The sequence below is a fragment of the Stegostoma tigrinum genome, chromosome 28 (genome assembly GCF_030684315.1).
Source record: "Stegostoma tigrinum isolate sSteTig4 chromosome 28, sSteTig4.hap1, whole genome shotgun sequence".
NCBI classification, from domain to species: domain Eukaryota; kingdom Metazoa; phylum Chordata; class Chondrichthyes; order Orectolobiformes; family Stegostomatidae; genus Stegostoma; species Stegostoma tigrinum.
In genome coordinates this window covers 49,343,833-49,365,484 of record NC_081381.1, presented here as the reverse complement: position 1 = coordinate 49,365,484, position 21,652 = coordinate 49,343,833, and the positions used below count along the sequence as shown (strand labels likewise).

General features: G+C 41.2%; 1 protein-coding gene across 2 annotated transcripts in view; it reads right to left on the bottom strand.

Annotated features, from left to right (window-relative positions):
* The window catches only part of LOC125466639 (ephrin type-B receptor 2), a 761,045-nt gene that overhangs the window by 68,776 nt on the left and 670,617 nt on the right, over nucleotides 1–21,652 (bottom strand). For both annotated transcript variants that reach the window (XM_048561431.2, XM_048561432.2), the window contains one exon: nucleotides 8,033–8,100. In XM_048561431.2, the coding sequence (XP_048417388.1) occupies nucleotides 8,033–8,100 (68 nt within the window). The remainder of the gene's footprint in view (nucleotides 1–8,032; nucleotides 8,101–21,652) is intronic.

The following is a 21,652-nucleotide window of genomic DNA, read 5'->3' as shown; positions in this document are numbered from 1 at the left end:
AGCAAATTTGGAAACATTACACTCACCCACCACACCTCCTCTGAGAAATCATTAATATCGATCATAAATAATTAAGGCCATAAGAATAATCAATGTGACACTCATTGATGATGCCTTTCAAAACTGAAAAAAATGCATTAATCATAGAACATAGAACAATATAGCACAGTACAGGCCCTTCGGCTCACGGTGATGTGCCAAACTTTTACCCTAAAACTAAGGACTCATAAACCTCCACTCCTACCTTATAGTATCATCCATAAGCCTATCTAATAGCTGCTTAAATGCCCCTAGTGACCGGAGTCCACTACCCATTCTGGCAATGCATTTCACACCCCTCCAAGACTTGGGTCTCTGCTCTGTCTTGTGAAACTGGATTCTCGACTTCCTAACCCACAGATCGCAATCAGTGAGAATGGGCCACAACACCTCCAACATGATCATCCTCAACAATGGCACCACGTTAGTACTCAGCCCCTTAATATACTCTCTGATGAAGGGTCTAGGCCTGAAATGTCACCTTTTGTGTTCCTGAGATGCTGCTTGGCCTGCTGTGTTCATCCAGCTCCACACTTTGTTACCCTTAATATACTCCCTAGTCACTCATAACCACGTGGCCAAATTTCATCCTAATTCTATCCACAAGTTCGCTGATGACACCACCATTGTCAGCTGGATTTCAAACAATGATGAGACAGAATGCAGAAAAGTGAAAGAGTTCTTGGTGGCATTGCATGACGATAAAAATCTCTCTCTCAACATCAGCAAAATGAAAGAGCTAGTCATTGACTTCTGGAAGAAAGTTAGAGGACATGCTCCTGTCTACATCAATAGAGCTGAGATGGAGATGGTCGAGAGTGTCGGGTTCCTAGGTCTCAATTTCCTAGGACCGTCAAGAAAACACAACACCTCTACTTCCTTAGGAGGCTACTGAAATTTGACATGTCCATAAAGTCAGTTGCCAATTTTTATGGATGCTCCATAGAATGCATTCTATTTAGATGCATCATGGCTTGGTATGGCAACTCCTCTGCCCAGGACCATAAAAATCTACAGAGAGTTGTGAACACAGCCCAGTTCGTCACACAAGCCAAACTTCCATCCATTGACTTCTTGCTGCATCGGCAAGGCAGCTAACACAATCTTTTCCAACTTCTTCCGATGGACAGAGATTACAAAAGCTTATACACGTGAAGCAACACATTCAAGAACAGCTTCTTCCCTGTTGTTATTCTCTTGACTGCTGGATAGACTTCTGGATATATTTAAGATTCATCTTGTTCTTTGGTCACCTTCCCTGCAGACATGGCATTGTATTGTTTGTTCTGTGCTGTTACCTTGATACATTTTGTATGTTATGATCTTCCAGTACTGCAGGCAAAACAAATTTTTCTCTGTATCTACGTACACACAACAATAATTAAAGAAATAAAAACCTTTGTAGTATTCATTACCTCCAGCCTTTCTCTCGATATTGGAGTGAATTGAATTGGGTGAAAACTGGCATCTGTGATTCTGGGAACGTCTCTGGGAGGTCAAGATGGATCAGCCACTTGGTACTTCTGGTTGAAGATTGATACCTTGTCAGCCTTATCTTTTGCACTATTGTGCTTGGCTCCCCTGTCATTGAGAATGGGAATATGTGTGGAGCCTCCTCCTCCTCCTGTGAGTTGTTTAATTGTCCACCATAATTCACAACAGGATGTAGCAGGACTGCAGAGCTTAGATCTGGTTTGTTGGTTGTGAAATTGCTTAGCTCTGTCAATTTCTTGTTGATTGTGCTGATTAGCTATTAAATTGTCATGTTTAATAGCTTTACCAGGTTGATATCTCATTTTTAGGTATGCGTGGTTCTACATGCCCCCATGCAATCTTTATTGAACCAAGTGTGATCCCATCTAGTCTCATTTCCCAGAATTTGGCCTATATCCCTCTAAACCCTTCCTATTAAGACATCCATCCAGATGCCTTTTAAATGTTGCAATTGTACCAGCCTCCACCACTTCCTCTGGTAGCTCATTCCATACATGCACTGCCATCTGCTTGAAAATGTTGCTTCTAGGATCCCTTTTAAATCTTACCTTTCTCACCTTAAATCTATGCCCTCTAGTTTTTGAGTTCCCCCCATCCCAGGGAAAAGACCTTGCCTATTTAGCCTATCCATGACCCTCATGATTTTATAAATCTCTATAAGGTCACCCCTCAGCCTTCAATGCTCCAGGGAAAATAGCGCTAGCCTATTCAGCTTTTCCCTATAACTTTAAACCCTCCAACACTTGCAACATCCTTGTAAATCTTTTCTGAACTCTTGTCAGGGCTGATTGTATGACACTTGTCAAAGAAATCACACTATGCAGAAAGATTTTCCTAGTGCTAATTCCTGGCAGTTTTTAAATGCATTTTACAGGTTTCATATATAGCCATATGTGAAAAAATTGAATTAAAAAAAAAAATTCTTCACACACTTACTGATTTGCTGTGTTTTCATTTGGGATTTTTAAATATAACTGCAGCATTTTTGTGGAAAAATCAGGTTACAAAGGTATCTACTCAGCCTTGTCAAATCTTTGCTTGATCTGAATGCATGGCCAAATAGCCTACAAATCAATGCACTGGGATTTTATTGTACTGCTTTTGGGATGTGGAAATTCTGCATGTGAACCAAATGGACCAATTTGACTCTACCCTTAACTTTCCTGGTTAACCGTGGTTGGCTTATCCCATTCCTATAAAGATGCTTTCTCACTGGGAATAGCTTTGAGCAATGAACTATTCACCTTTTCAACTGTCTTTACTTCTGAACCCCTTCCTTAACCTACTCCAGGCAGCTCAATCTTCATTTCTCTGAAATTATAATTATTTCAGTTTCTAATTGTTGCTTCTGACCTAAGTTTCTCCCTCTCCAACTGGATGCTAAGTTCTACCTTGTGATCACTATTTTCTAAAGCATATTCCTTTTGAGAGTAAATCTGCCTCATTATACATCACCAGGTCCAAAGAGCCTGATCTCTGGTTGGATTCATCACACGTTGTTTCAGGAAACTGTCCCAAATACACTTCATGAATTCTTCCTCTGAAAATCTGACTACTTCAATCTATGATTAATATACTGCTTTTACATGGCCTCATTTTCTCCTGATTTATTCTCCCTCATACAGAACAGCTGCTGTTAGACAGATTTTAGACTAATTTTACCAGTGTCTTCACTTACGTGTTATTTCTTACCTCTACCCATCCGGATTTTACAACTTCTGAACCAAAGCCATTTCTCGCCATTGTACTTATTTCATCCTGAACTATCAATTTTACCCCAGTACCTTTACCAATCCACCTGCCCTTTTGAAAAGTCACATATCCTTGCATATTTAGTTTCAGCTGTATTCTTCTTGTAACCATGTGTCTGTAGTGGCTATAAGAATGTACCCAATAACCTCTCTGTGTGTGGGCTATTTCATTTATTTTCTTTCAAATACTTTGTGCAGTACAGTAAAGAACCATTAATGTTGCTTTTTTTTTACTACTTTCTCCCTTGTACCCTAATTATTGCAATTTTTCTAGGTTTATATACTCTGTCCCTTACTGTCCAACTCTAGATGTCATTACTCCAAATAGTTGCCTAATATTACTGATATATCCCTTTGCTTTGTAAACCTGTATTTCCCCTCTTTCAATCTCTCAACTCTCGAATTCATTGAAAGCCCTCTCAAACAAACTTAAAGTTTCTGAAAACTGCTTACAAATAGTTGACTACCTATACCAGATAACTGATGCAATAAGGAGAAGGTCCTACCAGAGAGGGGACTGTCTGTAGTGATTGTAATGAAATCAGCTAGGTGGATCTCACAGAATAACAGGTCTCTGCTTGGGGAATTAATCTGGTCAGTCAGGGAGCCCCAGCTGACAGATAAGATCAGGACAGTCAGGCTTTTTGTTCACTCTGAGAGCTGACTCTGAGCAAGCCGAGGGACCTGCGTCAAAGACTCTCCACAGTAAATAAAGGGTGACTTGGTGATGGGATACCCGCTTCTATGGAATTGTTTCATTGTTTGAAGTATCAGTGAGGTGGTGGTGGAGCGGCTTAGACAGTGATCATGACTCTGTTAGGCTCAAGGTTGTGATTGAAAAGGACAAGTATGTCCCTGAGATCAAAGGTCCAAAGTAAGGAAGGCGCATTTTAATAAGACCGGGTTTGATTTGGCCAAAGTGTGTTAGAAGCAGATGCTTTAGGCAAATTGGTTTCAGAACAGTGGGCCGCATTCAATAAGAAAACAGGCCAGTACAGCACCAACATATTCCAGTAAAAGTGAGATCAATAAACGCGGTGGGCCCTGGATATCCTGGGATATCGATAAAGAGAGAAATGAGGCTTATGGCAGATACTGAGGGCTCAAAACAGCAGAAGCCATAGAGCAGCATAAAGAATGTGCAAAGGGGAGCTTGCAAAGGAAATCAGGGGAGCAAAAATGGGATATGAAAGGATAATGACAAATAAAATAAAGGAAAATCTGAAGCTATTTTACAGATACTTTAAGGATAAAAGGATAATGAGGGAAAGAGTAGGTCCCATTAAGGGCCACAGTGGTCTGGAGCTGAAGGATGTAAATAAATTTCTAAATTAATACTTTGTGCCAATGTTCACAAGTGAGAGGGACGATGCAGGTACAAAAATAAGGGAGAAGGGTTATGACATAATTAAAGAAATTAGCAGAGTCAGAAATGATTTTCTGAATGGTCTGGCACACTCAATGGCAGGAAGATCTCCAGAGCCAGATGAAATGTATTAGTAAATTGAAGGTATGGGAGGAAATAGCAGGAATGCTAAATAATTTTCTATTCCTCTCTGGCCATAGGAGAGATGCCAAAGGATTGATGGACAGCCATCAAGACAATATCATTCAGGACAGGACAAAAGGATGAACCAGGACAGGCCTGCCAGTCAGATCTCAGTGGTGGGGAATCTTTTGGAAGCAATTCTGAGAGACAGAATTAATCTGTATTTTGAGAGGCAAGGATTAATCAACAATAGTCAGCATGGTTTTAAGGGGAGATCGTGTCTGACCAACGTTGTTGAATTTTTCAAAGACATGACTCGGTTTGCAAATGAGAGCAATGCTTTTGATGTGGTCTGCATGGATTTCAGCATAGCTTTTGATGAGATCCTACATGAAAAACTAATTGTAAATGTTGCAAAACCAATGGGGTCCAAGGAAACTTGGCAAATTGGACTGAAAATTGGCTGAGTGGCAGAAAGCAGAGGGCGATAGTTGAGGAGTGTTTTTGTAACTAGAAGGCAACATGGTGGTTCAGTGGTTAGCACTACTGCCACATAGCACCAACAGCCCAGGTTCGATTCCACCCTCGGGCAACTGTCAGTGTGGAGTTTACACATTTTCCTCATGTCTGCGTGGGTTTCCTCCGGGTGCTCCGGTTACCACCACAGTCCAAAGATGTGCAAGCTAGGTGGATTGACCATGCTAAATTGCCCATAGTGTTCAGGGATATGTAGATTAGGTGCGTTATAGGGGGATGGGTTTCAGTGAGATGCTTTGAGGGTCAGTGTGGACTTATTGGGCCCGAGGGCCTGCTTTCACACTGTAAGGATTCTAAGCCTGGGTTCAGTAGACGTCCTTATTGTTTGTGACATATATATGAATGATATAGACTTGTGTGATGATGCTGTGGTTTTAAGAGGTTATTTTGTCCAGTTTTGTTTTGAGGACAGATTGTAAAGCAGAGGTGAAAAAGAGTCCATTAAAACCACTAGAGTAAACAGCTTGTGAGGGTCTTGGATTTTGTTTTAAAAAGTTGGAACAATGGGGGCAGCCTGGATGGTTGTGGCCAGCTCTCAAAGACTGAAGTTTCTAGGAATTTTTTAGCCTTTAGGTTTAGCTTTCAGCAGTTGCTGTTGTGGGCTTGAAGAAGTACAAGTTATTGTTCCCTATCTCAATTACAGCCAAAAGCTGGGGCTTCACTTCCCGGCCAGCTAGATTGCATGTGAGACAAAATTTGTTTTTCTGAATTTACCTTTTAGCCAAAGAGTGTATTTATGGGATGTTACTATATTGCAACAGTTAATTAGTAATTATTACATCATCTATTATTCTGTTCAACTTTCAAGCAGAGTTAAGTTATTCTAAATTCTCTTTCTTTGTTTGCGGTTTAACTGTGTTTAAATGAACTGTATTTTACTTAATGTTGACTAGTTTCACCAGTCGCAATGCATCTGGAACATAGCACTTTACAGTTGCCTTAAAAATAAGAAAAGGTTAGGGTCCAGGAAAACTTCTTAAAGTATTTTGAGGAGTCTGGTCTCGTCCATAACATTTGAATGTGGAAGGGTTAGTTAAATCAGTAAATAAGTTAGGTCAGCAAGTTCATGGATAGTCAGGAAATTAGTAGGCTAGTAAATAATGAGGAGGATATCCTTAGATTTATGAGGATATAGATGGATGTAGATGGATATAGATGGCCTGGTCAGATGTACTGAGCAGCACAAAAGGCAATTCAATCCAGATAAGTGTAATGTGAAGCACTTCGGTATGACAAACAAAGCAACGGAATACACGATGAATGGTTGAACCCTGGGAAGCTCTAACAATCAGACAAACTTTGATATGCATGGCCAGTTGCAACAGCACATCTAAATACTTCTTAAACGTAATGAGAGTTTTCACCCCTAACACTGTTACAGGCAGTTGCTACCACCATGGGTTAAAAAAAAATTCTTCACATTCCTTCTAAACCTTCTGCCCCACTCCTTTAAATCTACGACCTCCGGTCATTGATTCCGTGAATAAAGGGGGGAAAATCCTTCCTGTATCCCCTAACTATGCACATCAGAATAACAGGTTGGTAAATCTCCTCTGTACCCACTCCAGTGCAATCACATGACTCCTATAAGGTGGATTCCAAACTGCACTCCAGAATTGCAGCCTAACCAAAGTTTATCCAGTTCAGTGTAACTTCCCTACTCTTAAACTCTATGCTTTGGTTAATAAAGGCAAGAAGCCTATATGTCTTCTTAATCACTTAATCTTCTTGTCAAATAAAGGGATCAGTGGAAATGCACACTCAGATCACTCTGACCTTTAGTGCTTCCCAAGGTCCTACTGTTCATCATGTATTCTCTGTCCTGACGTTAAAAGAACACATTAATTAGCCTTTAATTAAAAAAAACAAAGGGCACAATAAGCCCAGGGGTGTTTCTGGGATAGATAGGAAGTTAATGGAATAGCCACCTGTTTTATTTCCCGCTGCCTTTATATACATTGGTTGCAGCCCTAAAACTCCCCCAATTCACCATTGCTTTTTTGTGGCAGTAGGTGTATGCTACTGGCAGAAAGCATTGAGCAACTCAGGAAGTCTCTTTCAACTGCACCTTTCAAAATTGCAGCTCTACTACCTCAGTGAAATTAGACGGCTTTCAGAAAACACTACCTGTGAGTGCCCCTTTAAATAATATGGCATCTTAGAAATATGTAACAACTTTCTCACTGTTATTGAGTCAAAATCCTGGAACTTGCCTCCGTGTGTAGCTGTGTGCTTGAATGGCTCAAGATGGTAACTGAGTGCCACCTCTTCAAGGCAATTTAAAATGGACCTGAAATGCCACCTCAGACAGGAATGCTCAAACTGCTTGAAAAAAAATGCAGAAAATTGAGTTCCGGAAATGAGATGACATTGGTTAAATAAATAGCAGTGAATTGAAGTGTCAATAGTATCTGCGTTATGCAGCCAACTGGAAGTGGCAGCATCTTGAGTGTCTTTTCACATTTGAGTGCATTCAGAAGGTGGATTTGTATGATTCAAGCTACCACTCCTGATCTCACAGCCTTTTCAATGAGTAGTGAAAGGCCTTGGTCCCAATCATTACCATGTCAAGCAAAGCCAGTAATCGCATTTATTTCACGTGGACAACTGCCATCAGAAGAACATCAATATTGCAGTGTACCAGGGAATGTGCTGCAATTTCCCTTCCAATCCTGTTTTTTGAGTTTATGGTGACAAAATATACTGAAATTTCTAAACTTACCATGGCCGCTCGTGTAATGTTGCAGTTTATCTGTATATTCCAAATCTGTCCGCTCGAAACCTCGTCTCCTGAAAGTGAACCAAGTTAGAATTGCTGTCAATACAGGTAATTGTTTACAAGATGACAGGCTGTTGTTTGATCATTAAATTACAATCTACATATCTATTTCATAGAATCAAAGAGTCATAGAAATGCAGAGCCTCACATCAGGAACCTATTCAGGCCACTGGGCTTGTGCTGGCTCTTTGAAAGAGCAGCTTTTTAGAATCCTGTATCCCTGCTTTTTGCCTATGAATCCGTAAATTCTTTATCGTCCAGTACCTATGCAATTCCCCCTTGAAATTATTCATAGGCTTAACTTTTAACACCTGCAAAATGCCAAATCCAGATAACTCATCAAAAGAAGAAAAAAATCTCATCTCTCCTCTTAATCTTTTGCCAGTGATTTTATATCTATGGCCTCTAGTCATTATTTGCTTGCTTGAAGGATCTTTTATCTCAATCTATTCAGTATCAAAACCTCTCAACACCCTGAAACCTCTTTTTGCACATATCTCTACCTACCCTGTTACAAGTACAAGCAATAATTTTTCACCTTTTCATCCTAATTGAAGTCCCTCATCCCTGGTAACATCCTGATTAACCTCTGGATCTTTCTACGGTCTTTACTGAGGAATAGTACAGGACACCAACTGAGACCCAGGAGTAGTTGATAAAGTTTCAGCATGATCTCTTTTGCTTTTATATTACATTCCTTTGTTTATCAGTGTAAACAGTCTTATTAACCACTTCCCAAATTAGACTGCTAATTTTAAGGCTATAAGTGTGAATGTCATAGTCCCTCTGCTCATCTTCACATTTCAAATTTGTATCATTATTGGATATTCCACATTAATTACTTGATAAAGTATATCACTTCACATTTTCCTCATTGTCAGGACTATGTCTTCTTATTTTTTGCTTTTTAAAATTGTTGACCAAAATGAAAAAAAAATTGTTTTAAAACAAGTGTTTTCTAAGAATGGCTGCATGATTTGAAAAACAATTAATTTGATTCTCAAAGCAAGTATTGTAAATAGCTGTTTGAATACACAACAACTGAATTGGGTGCAGGTGAACAGGAGCAGAGGAGTTGTGTACAGGGCAACAAGAATTTGATAGGTTAATAGAACAGTGACCAGTTACTTATGACAAAGGCCTTTTGCCTACCAACGACTATAAGAGTATTAGAGTTTTAATGAGTGGTGTTAGATGCCAATGGATTTTAAATGTTTACCTGGACCTAGAGTTGAATGACTTGCAATAAATAGTAACTCTTGCTATGTGCAGAAACCAAGTCCTGCTTTCTATCAACCTAACTGGAAAACCAAGTAATTTGGGGAATTTTATGTGCTTATTTTAAACCCTTATAATGGGTGGGAGACCTGGGAATAGCAAGGATTAATTTCATGCACACTTCCCAGTGAGTCGTGACAATCCTGAAACCTGTAAGTATCCTATCTTCTCTGCATTTAACTGCATCTGCCGCCTATCTGCCCACCAAGTTGACAACACTCTTTTGGAGTTCTGCACTGTTCTGTTCATAGTTTACAATTCATCAAAATTTAATGTCATCTGCAAGTTTTAAAATTGTTCCCTGCATACCAAGATTCATATCCTTAATATATTATAGGAAAACCAAGTGTCCCAATTTCAACTTTTGGGGAACTCCACTATAAACCTTCCTCCTACTGAAAAAAATATTCATTATCCATTAATCTGTTTCCTATCACTCAAACAATTTTGATTCCTCACAGGTTATTTTGTAAAATTTGCAGATATACAAAATGTGATGCGGTCCAATGCAGAGAAGTTTGAGGTGATGTAGTTTGGTTGGAAGAACATTGCAAGACAATATAGAACATAGAAAAGTACAGCACAGTACAGGCCCTTCGGCCCATGATGTTGTGTCATATAAATATGGAGTACAATTGTAAAGGGGCTGTAAGAACAGACAGACCTGCATGTATATGTGTAAAGTTCATTGAAAGTGGCAGAACGGGTGGAGACCACAGTTACCAAAGCATACCATAGCTTTATCAATTGGGTCATGGTGTACAAGAACAGGGAGGTGATATTAAACTTATGCTAGACAAACATTAGACCTCAGCTGAAATATTGTGTACAGTGGTGGGCACCGTATTGTAGGGAAGAGATGAATGCATTAGAGAGAGTGCAGAAGCAAATTACAAAAATGGTTCCATGAATGAGAAACTTCAGTTATGAGGGCAGATTGAAGAAGGTGGAATTGGTCTCCCTGGAGAGACGAAAGCTGAGAGAAGATTTGATAGAGGTTCAATTGAAGCATTCAAGAGGTAATGCCCCAAATCTTTCAATTAGCATCAGAGTCCTGTGCCCAATGTTGATCAGACAGAAAATTTTCCACTCACTGTATACATTGAAAAGAAGACTTGTGGTATATGAGCAGAAGAACTCATTCAGTGCAGAAACCTTTGCACAGAACAGCAAACATAATTTGGGCAGAAGCCACAAACCCATTTTGAGGTCCTAGCTGCTGTTTCCTAGTCAGTGTTTAAAGATCCCAATGTTTGTCAGCATTTTAATCAGTGTATGAGTGAGTAAATAACTGGGTGGCTGAGTGAGCAGGAAAGAGAGGTAAGGCAGGTAGGCAGATAGGTGGGTGTCAACTAAGTAGGTTGCCAGGAGAATGAAATGCCAGATGGCTGTGTTGGCAGATGCTGGGTGGCAGCTTCACAGAATCATAGAATCCCTACAGTGCGAAAGAAGGCAATTCAGCCCATTGAGTCCACACTGACCCTCCAAAGAGCACACTGCCCAGACCCAACATCCCACTCTATCCCTGTGATTCTGCATTCTATACAGCGGCACGGTAGCACTGTGGTTAGCGCTGCTGCCTCACAGCACCAGGGTTTGATTCCAGCCTTGGGCGACTGTCTGTGTAGAGTTTGCACATTCTCCTCATGTCTGTGTGGGTTTCCTCTGGGTGCTCCAGTTTCCTCCCACAGTCCAAAGATGTGCAGGGTAGGTGGATTGGCCATGCAACATTGTCCATAGTGTTCAGGGAGGTGTAGATTAGGTGGGTTATAGGGGGATGGGTCTGGGTGGGATGTTCTGAGGTTCGGTGTGGACTTGTTGGGCCAAAGGGCCTGTTTCCACACTGTAGCGATTTTAATTCTAACCCATCCTGCACATCCCTGACACTACAGGCAATTTAGAACAGCCAATCCACCTAACTGCATATCTTTGGGCTGTGGGAGGAAGCTGGAGCAACTGGAAGACAACCGTGCAGAGACAGGGAGAATGTGCAGACTCCAGCCAGTCACCTGAGGCAAGATTCAAGCCTGGGTTGCTGGCATTGTGAGACAGCAGTGCTAACCACTGAGCCACCGTGCTGCTCCAAGATGGCAGAAGCTAGCTCAGTGGAGTGGCGGTGAGGTAGGTCAAGGCGAGTCAGAGATTCAATGGGTGAGTCATGGTTCAGTGTGACTGATTGGCTGTGCAGTTCTATAACTACCCAGGATTTAGATTAGGGCTTTTCTGTCTAACATTTCTTGTAGTAGTCGTGGAAGCAGAGTCAGTGACATTTAAGCGACTGCTGGACATGCACATGGACAGCAGTGAATTGAGGGGAATGTAAGTTAGGTTATTTTAATTTTGGATTAGGATTATTCCATGGCACAACATTGTGGGCCAAAGAGCCTGTTCTGTGCTGTACTTTTCTATGTTCTATGAGTAACAGTGCAGTAAAATGTGGAGCCGAGACGGACATGATGGGTCAAATGGCCTCCTTCTGTACTGATTCTGTCCAGATAACTATGACAGAACTGTCTTAAATGCAACTTTAGCTCAGAGTTGGAACAGTCATTCATTATTCTGCTCTAATAGAGTTTCCAATAGACGCAATTTTCCTTTTTAACTATGACAAGCGGGGTTTGGAAGATGTCAGAAGAAATACACAGCAGCTTCAAGTTAGGAAAATTTTGAGCGTTGTGGAAATCTGCTCACTTCTGCCAATGTTCAGATGATTCAGGCCAACAACAACCCACCAGTCATCCAGCACTCTCCAGCATTTAGTCAGGAATGAAAGATTGTTGTCCATGACCCTGTTTCAGAGACCCAGGTTCTTTCTGACCTTTACCTTTGTTTTTACGTTTCACAGATGTTTTTGAAACATGGGGGACATGTGAAAACTTTCCTTTGGCTAATAATTAGACTGATATTCTCTTGGTTTGGCCACTTATATTTTTTACTTATTGAAATATTGAGGCTTGACTGCAATGCGCTCCATTACTTTTGTCTTGCAACCTCTTTGTTACCTTTAATAACTTTGTCAATTTCCTCCTGTAGTTTTTGTAAGTTCCTTATTTATTAAATGTAATACAACTTCACTGCAGGAGGTGATTCAGCTGATCATTCATTCACTTCTGCAGCCCAATTCACTAATTTCCACTCCCCCTTCTTTTCTGCCTTTCCTGAATTTAACCAAATATTTATCTGACTCCGTTCAATGGTCTATCCACCAAACCATAGTGCCTTCCATGTGCCAATCATCCAGTCATTTCTAGCATTTAAGAAGGCAATTGAGTATATGCCATCTCAACTGTGACGAGGCTGTGGCTTGAAGAGGTTATTCTGGCCTTTATTTCAAAAGAGAGCTTTTAAGACAGACACACTGAGCTGTCTACTTGGAAAGTCAGTGAAGCAAACAATATGTGAGCCTTTGAGTTACTTTTAAAAAGTTGAAACAATAGAAACAGTCTGGATGGGTGTGGCCAGTCTCACAGACCAGGATTTATCGGGTACATTTTAGCTGATGGAGTTTTGAAGAAATAGAAACTACTTTTTCCCTCTGTTGGTTACAGCTCGAAGGTGGGGGTCTCTGTGCTACTGGGTTACTTGTGAGACAAATCTATTCTCTGAATTTGCCCTTTTTGCAAGTGTTGTGTTATTGGAACAGTTAATTAGTAAGAGTAAACTATATCTAGTATTCTGTTCCATTTTCCAATAGGAGTTAAATTATTCTAAGTTCTTCTTTTCTTCACCATATTTTAAATATGGTGTTTGGATAAATTGAGTTTTGCTTAATGTCTTTCACATTTGCCTTTAAAATAAGAAGAAGTTAGAGTCTAGACTATCTTCTTAACATATTTTGAGGGGTACCTAGTCTGAACTGTAACAAATTAGTTGTTCTTGTCAAAATCAAAATCTCTAATTCCAGTTTGGATTTGGGATTATTGGACTGAAAGGTAGCGAGTGATACGTGTTGGTACCTTTAGTTTCGGGTGTTAAATGTAGTTGGTTCAAGCAAGGTGTGTAGTAATGGCTTTTTCAGTCACTGAGAGTTTTCTGGCAGTCGAAGAGGTCACTTGCAGGAGTTTTACAGGAAGTGAGTACGGCAAAGATTTTGGAATTGGCACACCAGCGGGAGATGGGGTTACCTTTGTATGTGTGAAAAGGGAAGTTATTTGCAGCAATAGCTCAATATTCATGATTGCTGGAATGCCATTGGAATCTTTGCAAATGGCTAAACTTCAGTTGCATACGTAGTAGCTTGAATTAGAGGCAAAAGAAAGGGAAAAGGAAATGAAACAGTTGAATTACAATTGAAAACCGAGGAAAAGCAGGAAGAGAGAAAAGAAAGAAGAACAAAATAGCCTTTACTGTCTCATATACTCAATAAGTATAATGAAAACTTTACACATTTCCAATTACAGAGCTGGCTTAGGTACAAACATACCTGGGCACAGCTTCTTTAGTTGAAAGAGAAGAGGGAGAGTGAAGATTAACAGAAAGAAAGAAAGAGAGTTTGAACTTCATAAGTTGACAGTTAGAAAGGAAAATCTTTACTTAGTGGTCGGGGCGTGCAATGCATTGCTGGAGAGGGTAGTGGAGTTGGCCTCATTAAGGGGTATTTAAGCAGCTATTAGATGGCCATATGGATGATAGTATAAGATAGGGGTGGAGGTTAGATATACCTTAGGATTAGGGTAAAAGTTTGGCACAACATTGGGAGCCGAAGGGCCTGTAGTGTGCTGCACTGTTCTATGTTCTTAATGGGCGGAGGCAAAGGTAGAGAGGGTAGGATTAGTGAGGAGAATTGTGATGAAGTGCAAACCCATCATAGCCAAAGGCCCAGTGGGAATATGTTTAAACATGTCCGAGTTTTGCCTAAGTTCAATAAGAAGGATGTAGAAACTTGTTTTCATTTCATTTCAGAGAGTGGCTGAATAAATGAAATGGCCAGTGGCCATGTGGGTATTGTTGATCCAATTGCTGGTAGACCTAGTGAGGTATTTCCATCACTATCAGAGGAGATATCTAGGGAGCACAATGAAGTGAAAAATGCCATCTTTGCTGCATTTGAACTAGTGTCAGAAGCCTATGAACAGTATTTCAGGAATGAGTGACCCTGGTGAAATGTACACTGAGTTTGAAGGGGTAAAATAAAGTAATTTTGATAAATATCCTGTATACAGTGTATACAGAAAGACCACACATACAGACCAGATACTTAATTACACCAGCAACTACCCCAGCACCCATAAATAGTTGCTTTTCTTCAGCAGAAAGCGGTGGGAGCTGGGCAGAGAGGCAGTTGGGAAGGTAAGTGATTGTTATTTAAGCACTTACCTCGAAGCCCCAGGTCCTACACAGTAGGGTCTCCCTCCCTCCCTCCTTCTCTAAGCTAATTAAAAGTCCACAGACTCGCAGCAGGAAGAGCGGGACCATCAATCAGAGGCCTATAGGTGGGTGAGTCTCTGCTTTAAAGATTTGCAAATCTTGACCGGCGGAGCTCTCCATTCCTGTTCCAGCAGCAGAAAGAGCGGGAGCTCTAACCGAGAAGGACTCTCGTGTGTTGTTAAGGTAAGGCTTTTAAAATTACATTTCTTGTGTATTGTGTAATTGATTAAAAGTTTAATTGCTAATTGAAAAAGAGCGTCACAGAGAAGTACTAGAAAGCATTTAATACATAAATTGTAAAAGTTAACTAAAGTAGTAATGGCTGGACAGGTGATATGCTGTAGCTGTATGATGTGAGAGCTGGCTGATCCCATTGAGAACGGCAGTGACCACATCTGCAGCAAGTGTTGGTTGCTGGAAGAACTCCGGATCAGAATTAATGATCTGGAATCTGAGCTTCAAACTCTGTGGCATATCCGGGAGGGGGAAGAGTTACCTGGACACTTTGTTTCAGGAGGCAGTCACACCCGGTAGATTAAATAATTCAAATTCAAAAAGTGTTCAGGGACAAGGTATGACTGTAAGTGAGGCAGGTAGGGGGATTCTGAGTTCAGGAGTGCAGGAGCCTCAGCCCTTGACCTTGACCAAGAGGTAGGAGATTCTTGCTCCCTGCATGGATGAGGGAAAGGACTGTGGACAGGATGAGCCAGCTGCCCACAGCACTGTGGTGCAGAAGGCCATTCAAGAAAGGGGAGCAAAAAGACAGATAGTTTTTATAGGGGATTCTATTGTTAGGGGGGCAGATAGTATCCTATGCAAACTGGATCAGGAGCCCCGCATGGTGTGTTGCCTGCCCAGTGCCAGGATATGGAGCGGGAGAGGGAGGATCCAGTTGTTGTGGTCCACGTTGGGACTAACAACATGGGCAAAGCTAGGGTAGAGGACCTGTTCAGGGATTATGAAACACTAGGAAAGAAATTGAAGTACAGGTCCTCAAGGGTCATAATATCCGGATTATGCCTGAGCCATGTGCCAATTGGCATAGGGATAAGAAAGTTAGGGAAGTAAACATGTGGCTAAGGGATTGGTGTGGGAAAGAGGGATTCCATTTCATGGGGCATTGGCATCAGTTTTGGAACCGGGGGGGGGGGGATCTGTACCGTTGGGACGGTCTCCGCTTGAACCGACCTGAAACCAGTGTTCCAGCGAAAAGGATAAATAGGGTGGTCAGTAGGACTTTAAACTTCTGAGTCGGGGGGAAGGGAAAGTGAAAGAGACAGGGAATACGGAGTTAAATGGAAAGATAAGCAACAGGATCGCATGTGTACAGGTGGGTTTAAGCTCGAGGCAGACTAGGAATACCGCAAAAAGGAAGGATAGCTGAAGACATCTTAGGATTTTCAATATCTCTAATAATGATAAGAAAGTTAGCATGAAGGCACTTTATCTAAATGTTCGTAGTATTCGCAACAAAGTAGATGAGTTAACAGCACAAATCCTCTTGAATGATTATGATGTAGAGACATGGTTGCAGGGAGTTCAGGACTGGCAGTTAAACATCCAAGGATTTACAACTTATCAACAAAACAGGGAGGTTGGCTGAGGGGGCGAGGTTGCCAAATTAGTTAAGAATGAAATTAAATCTACGGCACTGAATGGCATAGGGTCAGAGGACATGGAGTCTGTGTGGATGGAGTTGAGGAACCACAAAGGTAAAAAAATCTATAATGGGAGTTATGTACAGACCTCCTAACAGTGATCAAGACCAGGGGCGCAAGATGCATCGGGAAATAGATAGGGCATGTCAGAAAGGCAAGGTCACGGTGATCACAGGGATCACGGGGGATTTCAATATGCAGGTGGACTGGGTTAATAATGTTGCCGGTGGATCCAAAGAAAGGGAATTCATGGAATGTTTGCAGGATGGCTTTTTGGAACAGCTTGTGATGGAACCCACATGGGAGCAGGCTATTCTGGACTTAGTGCTATGTAATAAGCCAGACTTTATAAAAGACCTTAAAGTAAGGGAACACTTCGGAGGCAGCGATCATAATATGGTAGGGTTCAGTCTGCAGTTTGAAAGAGAGAAGGCAAAATCGGATTTAATGGTGTTACAGTTAAATAAAGGTAATTACAGAAGCATGAGAGAGGAATTGATGAAAATTGACTGGAAGCAGAGCCTAGTGGGTAAGACAGTAGAGCAACAATGGCAGGATTTTCTGGGTGTAATTGAGGACACAGGACAGAGGTTCATCCCAAAAAAATGAAAGATTATCCGGGGTGGGATTAGACAGCCATGACTGACAAAGGAAGTCAGGAAATGTATCAAAGAAAAAGAGACAGCCTACAAAGTGGCCAAGAGCACTGGGAAATCAGAAGATTGGGAAGGCTACAAAAACAAACAGAGGATAACAAAGAGAGAAATAAGGAAGGAGAGGATCAAATATGAAGGTAGGCTAGCTAATAATATTAGAAATGATAGTTCAGCTTCTTTCAATACATAAGAAACAAACAAAAGGCAAAAGTAGACATTGGGCCGCTCCAAATTGATTGTGGAAGACTAGTGATGGGAGATAAGGAAATAGCTGAAGAACTTAATGAGTACTTTGCGTCAGTCTTCACAGTGGAAGACGTAAGTAGTATCCCAACAATTAAAGAGAGTCAGGGGGCAGAGTTGAGTACGGTAGGCATTACAAAAGAGAAAGTGCTAGAAAAGCTAAAAGGTCTAAAAATTGATAAATCTCCTGACCCCGATGAGCTATATCCTAGAGTTCTGAGGGAGGTCGCTTAGGAAATAGCAGAGTCTTTGGTTATGATCTTTCAAAAGTCACTAGAGTCTGGGAAAGTCGCAGATGATTGGAAAATTGGTGTTGTAACCCCCTTGTTTAAGAAAGGATCAAGGCAAAAGATGGAAAATTGCAGGCCGATTAGCCTAACCTCGGTAGTTGGTAGAATTCTAGAATCCATTGTCAAGGATGAGATTTCTAAATTCCTGGAAGTGCAGGGTCAGATTAGAACAAGTCAACATGGATTTAGTAAGGGGAGGTCGTGCCTGACAAACCTGTAAAATTCTTTGAAGAGGTAACAAGTATGTTAGCCCAGGGAAACCCAGTGGATGTTATCTATCTAGACTTCCAAAAGGCCTTTAATATGGTGCCTCATGGGAGGCTGCTGAGCAAGTGAAGGCCAATGGTGTTCAAGGTCAGCTACTGGCCTGGATTGAGGATTGGCTATCTGACAGAAGGCAGAGAGTTGGAATAAAAGGCTCTTTTTCACAATGGCGACTGGTGACGTGTGGTGTCCCGCAGGGTTCAGTGTTGGGGCTGCAGCTGTTCACCTTATATATTAATGAACTTGATGAAGGGACTGGGGGCATTCTGGTGAAGTTTGCCGATGATACAAAGATACAAAGGACAGGCAGGTAGTACTGAGGAGGTGGGGAAGCTGCAGAAAGATTTAGACAGTTTAGGAGAGTGGTGCAGGAAATGGCTGATGAAATGCAACGTGAGCAAATGCGAGGTTTTGCACTTTGGAAAAAAGAATACAGGCATGGACTATTTTCTAAACAGTGAGAAAATTCATAAAGCAGAAGTACAAAGGGATTTGAGAGTGTTGGTCCGGGATTCTCTAAAAGTTAACTTGCAGGTAGAGTCCATGATTAAGAAAGCGAATGTAATGTTGTCGTTTATCTCAAGAGGGTTGGAATATAAAAGCAATGATGTGTGTCTGAGACTTTATAAAGCTCTAGTTAGGCCCCATTTAGAATACTGTGCCCAATTCTAGGACCCACACCGTAGGAAGGACATACTAGCCCTGGAGCATGTCCAGCAGAGATTCACACGGGTGATCCCTGGAATGGCAGGTTTAACGTATGATGAATGGCTAAGGATCCTGGGATTGTATTCATTAGAGTTTAGAAGGTTGAGGGGAGATCTAATAGAAACTTACAAGATAATGTACGGTTTAGAAGGGGTGGACGCTTGGAAGTTGTTTCCGTTAGGCGGGGAGACTAGGACCCGTGGGCACAGCCTTAAAATTAGAGGGGGCAAATTTAAAACGGAAATGAGACGACATTTCTTCAGCCAGAGAGTGGTGGGCTTGTGGAATTCATTGCCATGTAGCGCAGTGGAGGCTGGGACGTTAAATATCTTCAAGGCAGAGATTGACAAATTCTTGATCTCACAAGGAATCAAGGGCTACAGGGAGAGTGCAGGGAAGTGGAGTTGAAATGCCCATCAGCCATGATTTAAATGTCAGAGTGGACTTGATGGGCCGAATGGCCTTACTTCCACTCCTATGTCTTATGGTCTTATGGTCTAAATAGAGCTGCATCAGGACATTATTCAAACGAGCCACAATATACTACAGCAATCCAGAATTGAGGAAAGCGGAACAGGAGCACTTATTTGGAGTTTTTAAAAGGAATGGATACCCAAAAAAGCAGAACCCAGTTACCTCCGAGACAGTCCACAACAAGACACATTATGGCTAGACACACTAGTCACCCTACCGTACATGAGACACATATCAGAGATGAACCATGGCTACTCAGACCCCTAGGTTTCAGGGTAACCCACAAACTATCAACCACCCTGTCACAGCTACTGATGAACATAAAGGGTTCTATACCTACCAAGTAATGAAGCTAATGTAATACATAAAATACCATGCAAGGACAGTGAGAAACATTACATAGCCAAACTGAAAGAAAACTGACAAGAAGGATACACAAACACCAATAGACAACAAGAAACACGACTATTTCTCAGTGGTCTCAATACACACTGACAAAGAAGGATACGAATTTGACCTGGGTCAACGCATCCAAAATAACACCAGCCAAACAGAGACATGCCAGAGAATTCCTGGTGGCCTGGCAGTCTAACCAAAGCTCCATCAACATACACACTGAACTGGATCTGATATACAAACCACTGAAAAACAGAACTGGAAGTAATGCCAACCACCCCAGCAAACCGAGGCATATCAATAACAACCGGGACAAAACACTAATGCTTCGCCAGACGTGTACTGATGTTCCCTAGCAGGGTGATGAAACATATGTAAGCATACATGCCAGTTCAGTGAGCAAGTCTACAACCTCAGTCTCACTCCCTGCTCTATCCTAGTGGCCCTATAAGTTTATATTCTTCAATTACCACTCACAATTTCCTTCTGAAGTCATTATCATCTCTTTGCTTCCAACACCTTTATGCACAGTTAGCTCCAAGTCATTGGAAGTCATTTCTGAAGAGGGGTCCAGACCCAAAATGTCAACTTTCCTGCTCCTCTGATGTTGCCTGGCCTGCTGAGTTCATCCAGCATTACACCTTGTTATCTCATTCCAGCATTGGCAGTTCCAACTATCTCTGTAGTTCCAAGTCATGGTGTGTAAAAGTTGATTCTAACAAACCCTCTGAATCTCATGGTGAAATCCTTCAATCTTTGTCCTGCATGATTTATATTGTCTGTTGATTATTTAAAAAATCCAAACCTATCATAATCTTGTACACCTCTTAGCAAAAATCCTTTGACATATTGTTTGCACGAAGAACAACAATCTCATTTTCTCTAACTTAACCTTGTAGCTTAATTTGCTCATTTCTGTAAGCATCCTCAGAAGTCTCCTCATAGACTCACACATCCTTCTTACAACATGATGGCTAAAACTGGATGCAATACGCAAGTTAATACACGAGTTCCTCGGTTCTGAGGAAGGGTTACCGGACCTAACACATTAACTCTGTTTTCTCCTCCACAGATGCTGCCAGACCTGCTGAGTTTTTCCACCAACTTTGCTTTTGTTCAACTTTCTTACATTTGTACTCAAATGTCTCTATTTATAATCATGTTTCTATATGCATGGCTCACCATTTTCCTTTCATATCTTGTCACCTTCAAAGATCTGTGCACAAGAACCGCAGATTTTTCTGACCCTATAGACTCTTTAGAACCATGCCTCAAAAGATTCTCATAAATTTGTTAGTTATGATTACCTCTTCCTGATCTTATGTTGACTCTGCTCGATTTTATTATATATTTCTAAATGTTCTACTATTGTTTATAATAAACTTCAACATGTTTCCAATAGTTGGGCTAAGAGGCAGATTGATGCTTGTACGGTGACTCCTTCACTTTTTGAACTAAGGTGTTACGACAGCAGTCTTCCATTCACTCAGCACTTTTGCAGAATCTAAAGAGTCTTAGATAATTATTACAAGTGCATCCATTTTCTCTATCCGTGCTTATTTTCATAGCCCTGGATGTATCCCATTAGGTTCTGGAGACTTATTGGTCTTTACAACCCCACCCTCTAGTTCCCCTAGTACTTTTTTCTGCAGTGATTATTACTGTACTTATTTACTATCCCTCTTTTCTCCCTTGTTTTTTTTATTTTTGGAATGCTATCAGTGTCTTTCAACGTGAAGATTGATGTAAAGTATTTATTCAACTCCTCTGCAATCTCCTGGTACCCTCTTACTATTTTCAGGCTTATTCTCTTATCATAGAATCATAGAATACCTACAGTGTGGAAACAGGCCCTTTGGCCTAACAAGTCCACGCCAGCCCTTGGAGCATCCCACCCAGACCCATCCGCCTAATCTCCCTAACCTGCACATCTTTGGACTGTGGGAGGAAACCAGAGCACCTGAAAGAAACCCACACAGGCACAGGGAGAAACTGTAAAGTCCACACAGACTGGAGGCTGAAATTGAACCCAGGTCCATGGCACTGTGAAGCAGCAGTGCTAACCACTGAGCCACCATACCACCCAGAGAATTTGTTCTTGGCCTCTCTCTTTCTTCCTTGTTATCTAAAAAAAAACTCTTGCAGTCCATTTTCATATTACTTATGATTTCACTCTCAAAATTTACTTTCTCCCTCTGTATCTCGTTTTTTTGTCATTTTTTTGGGTTT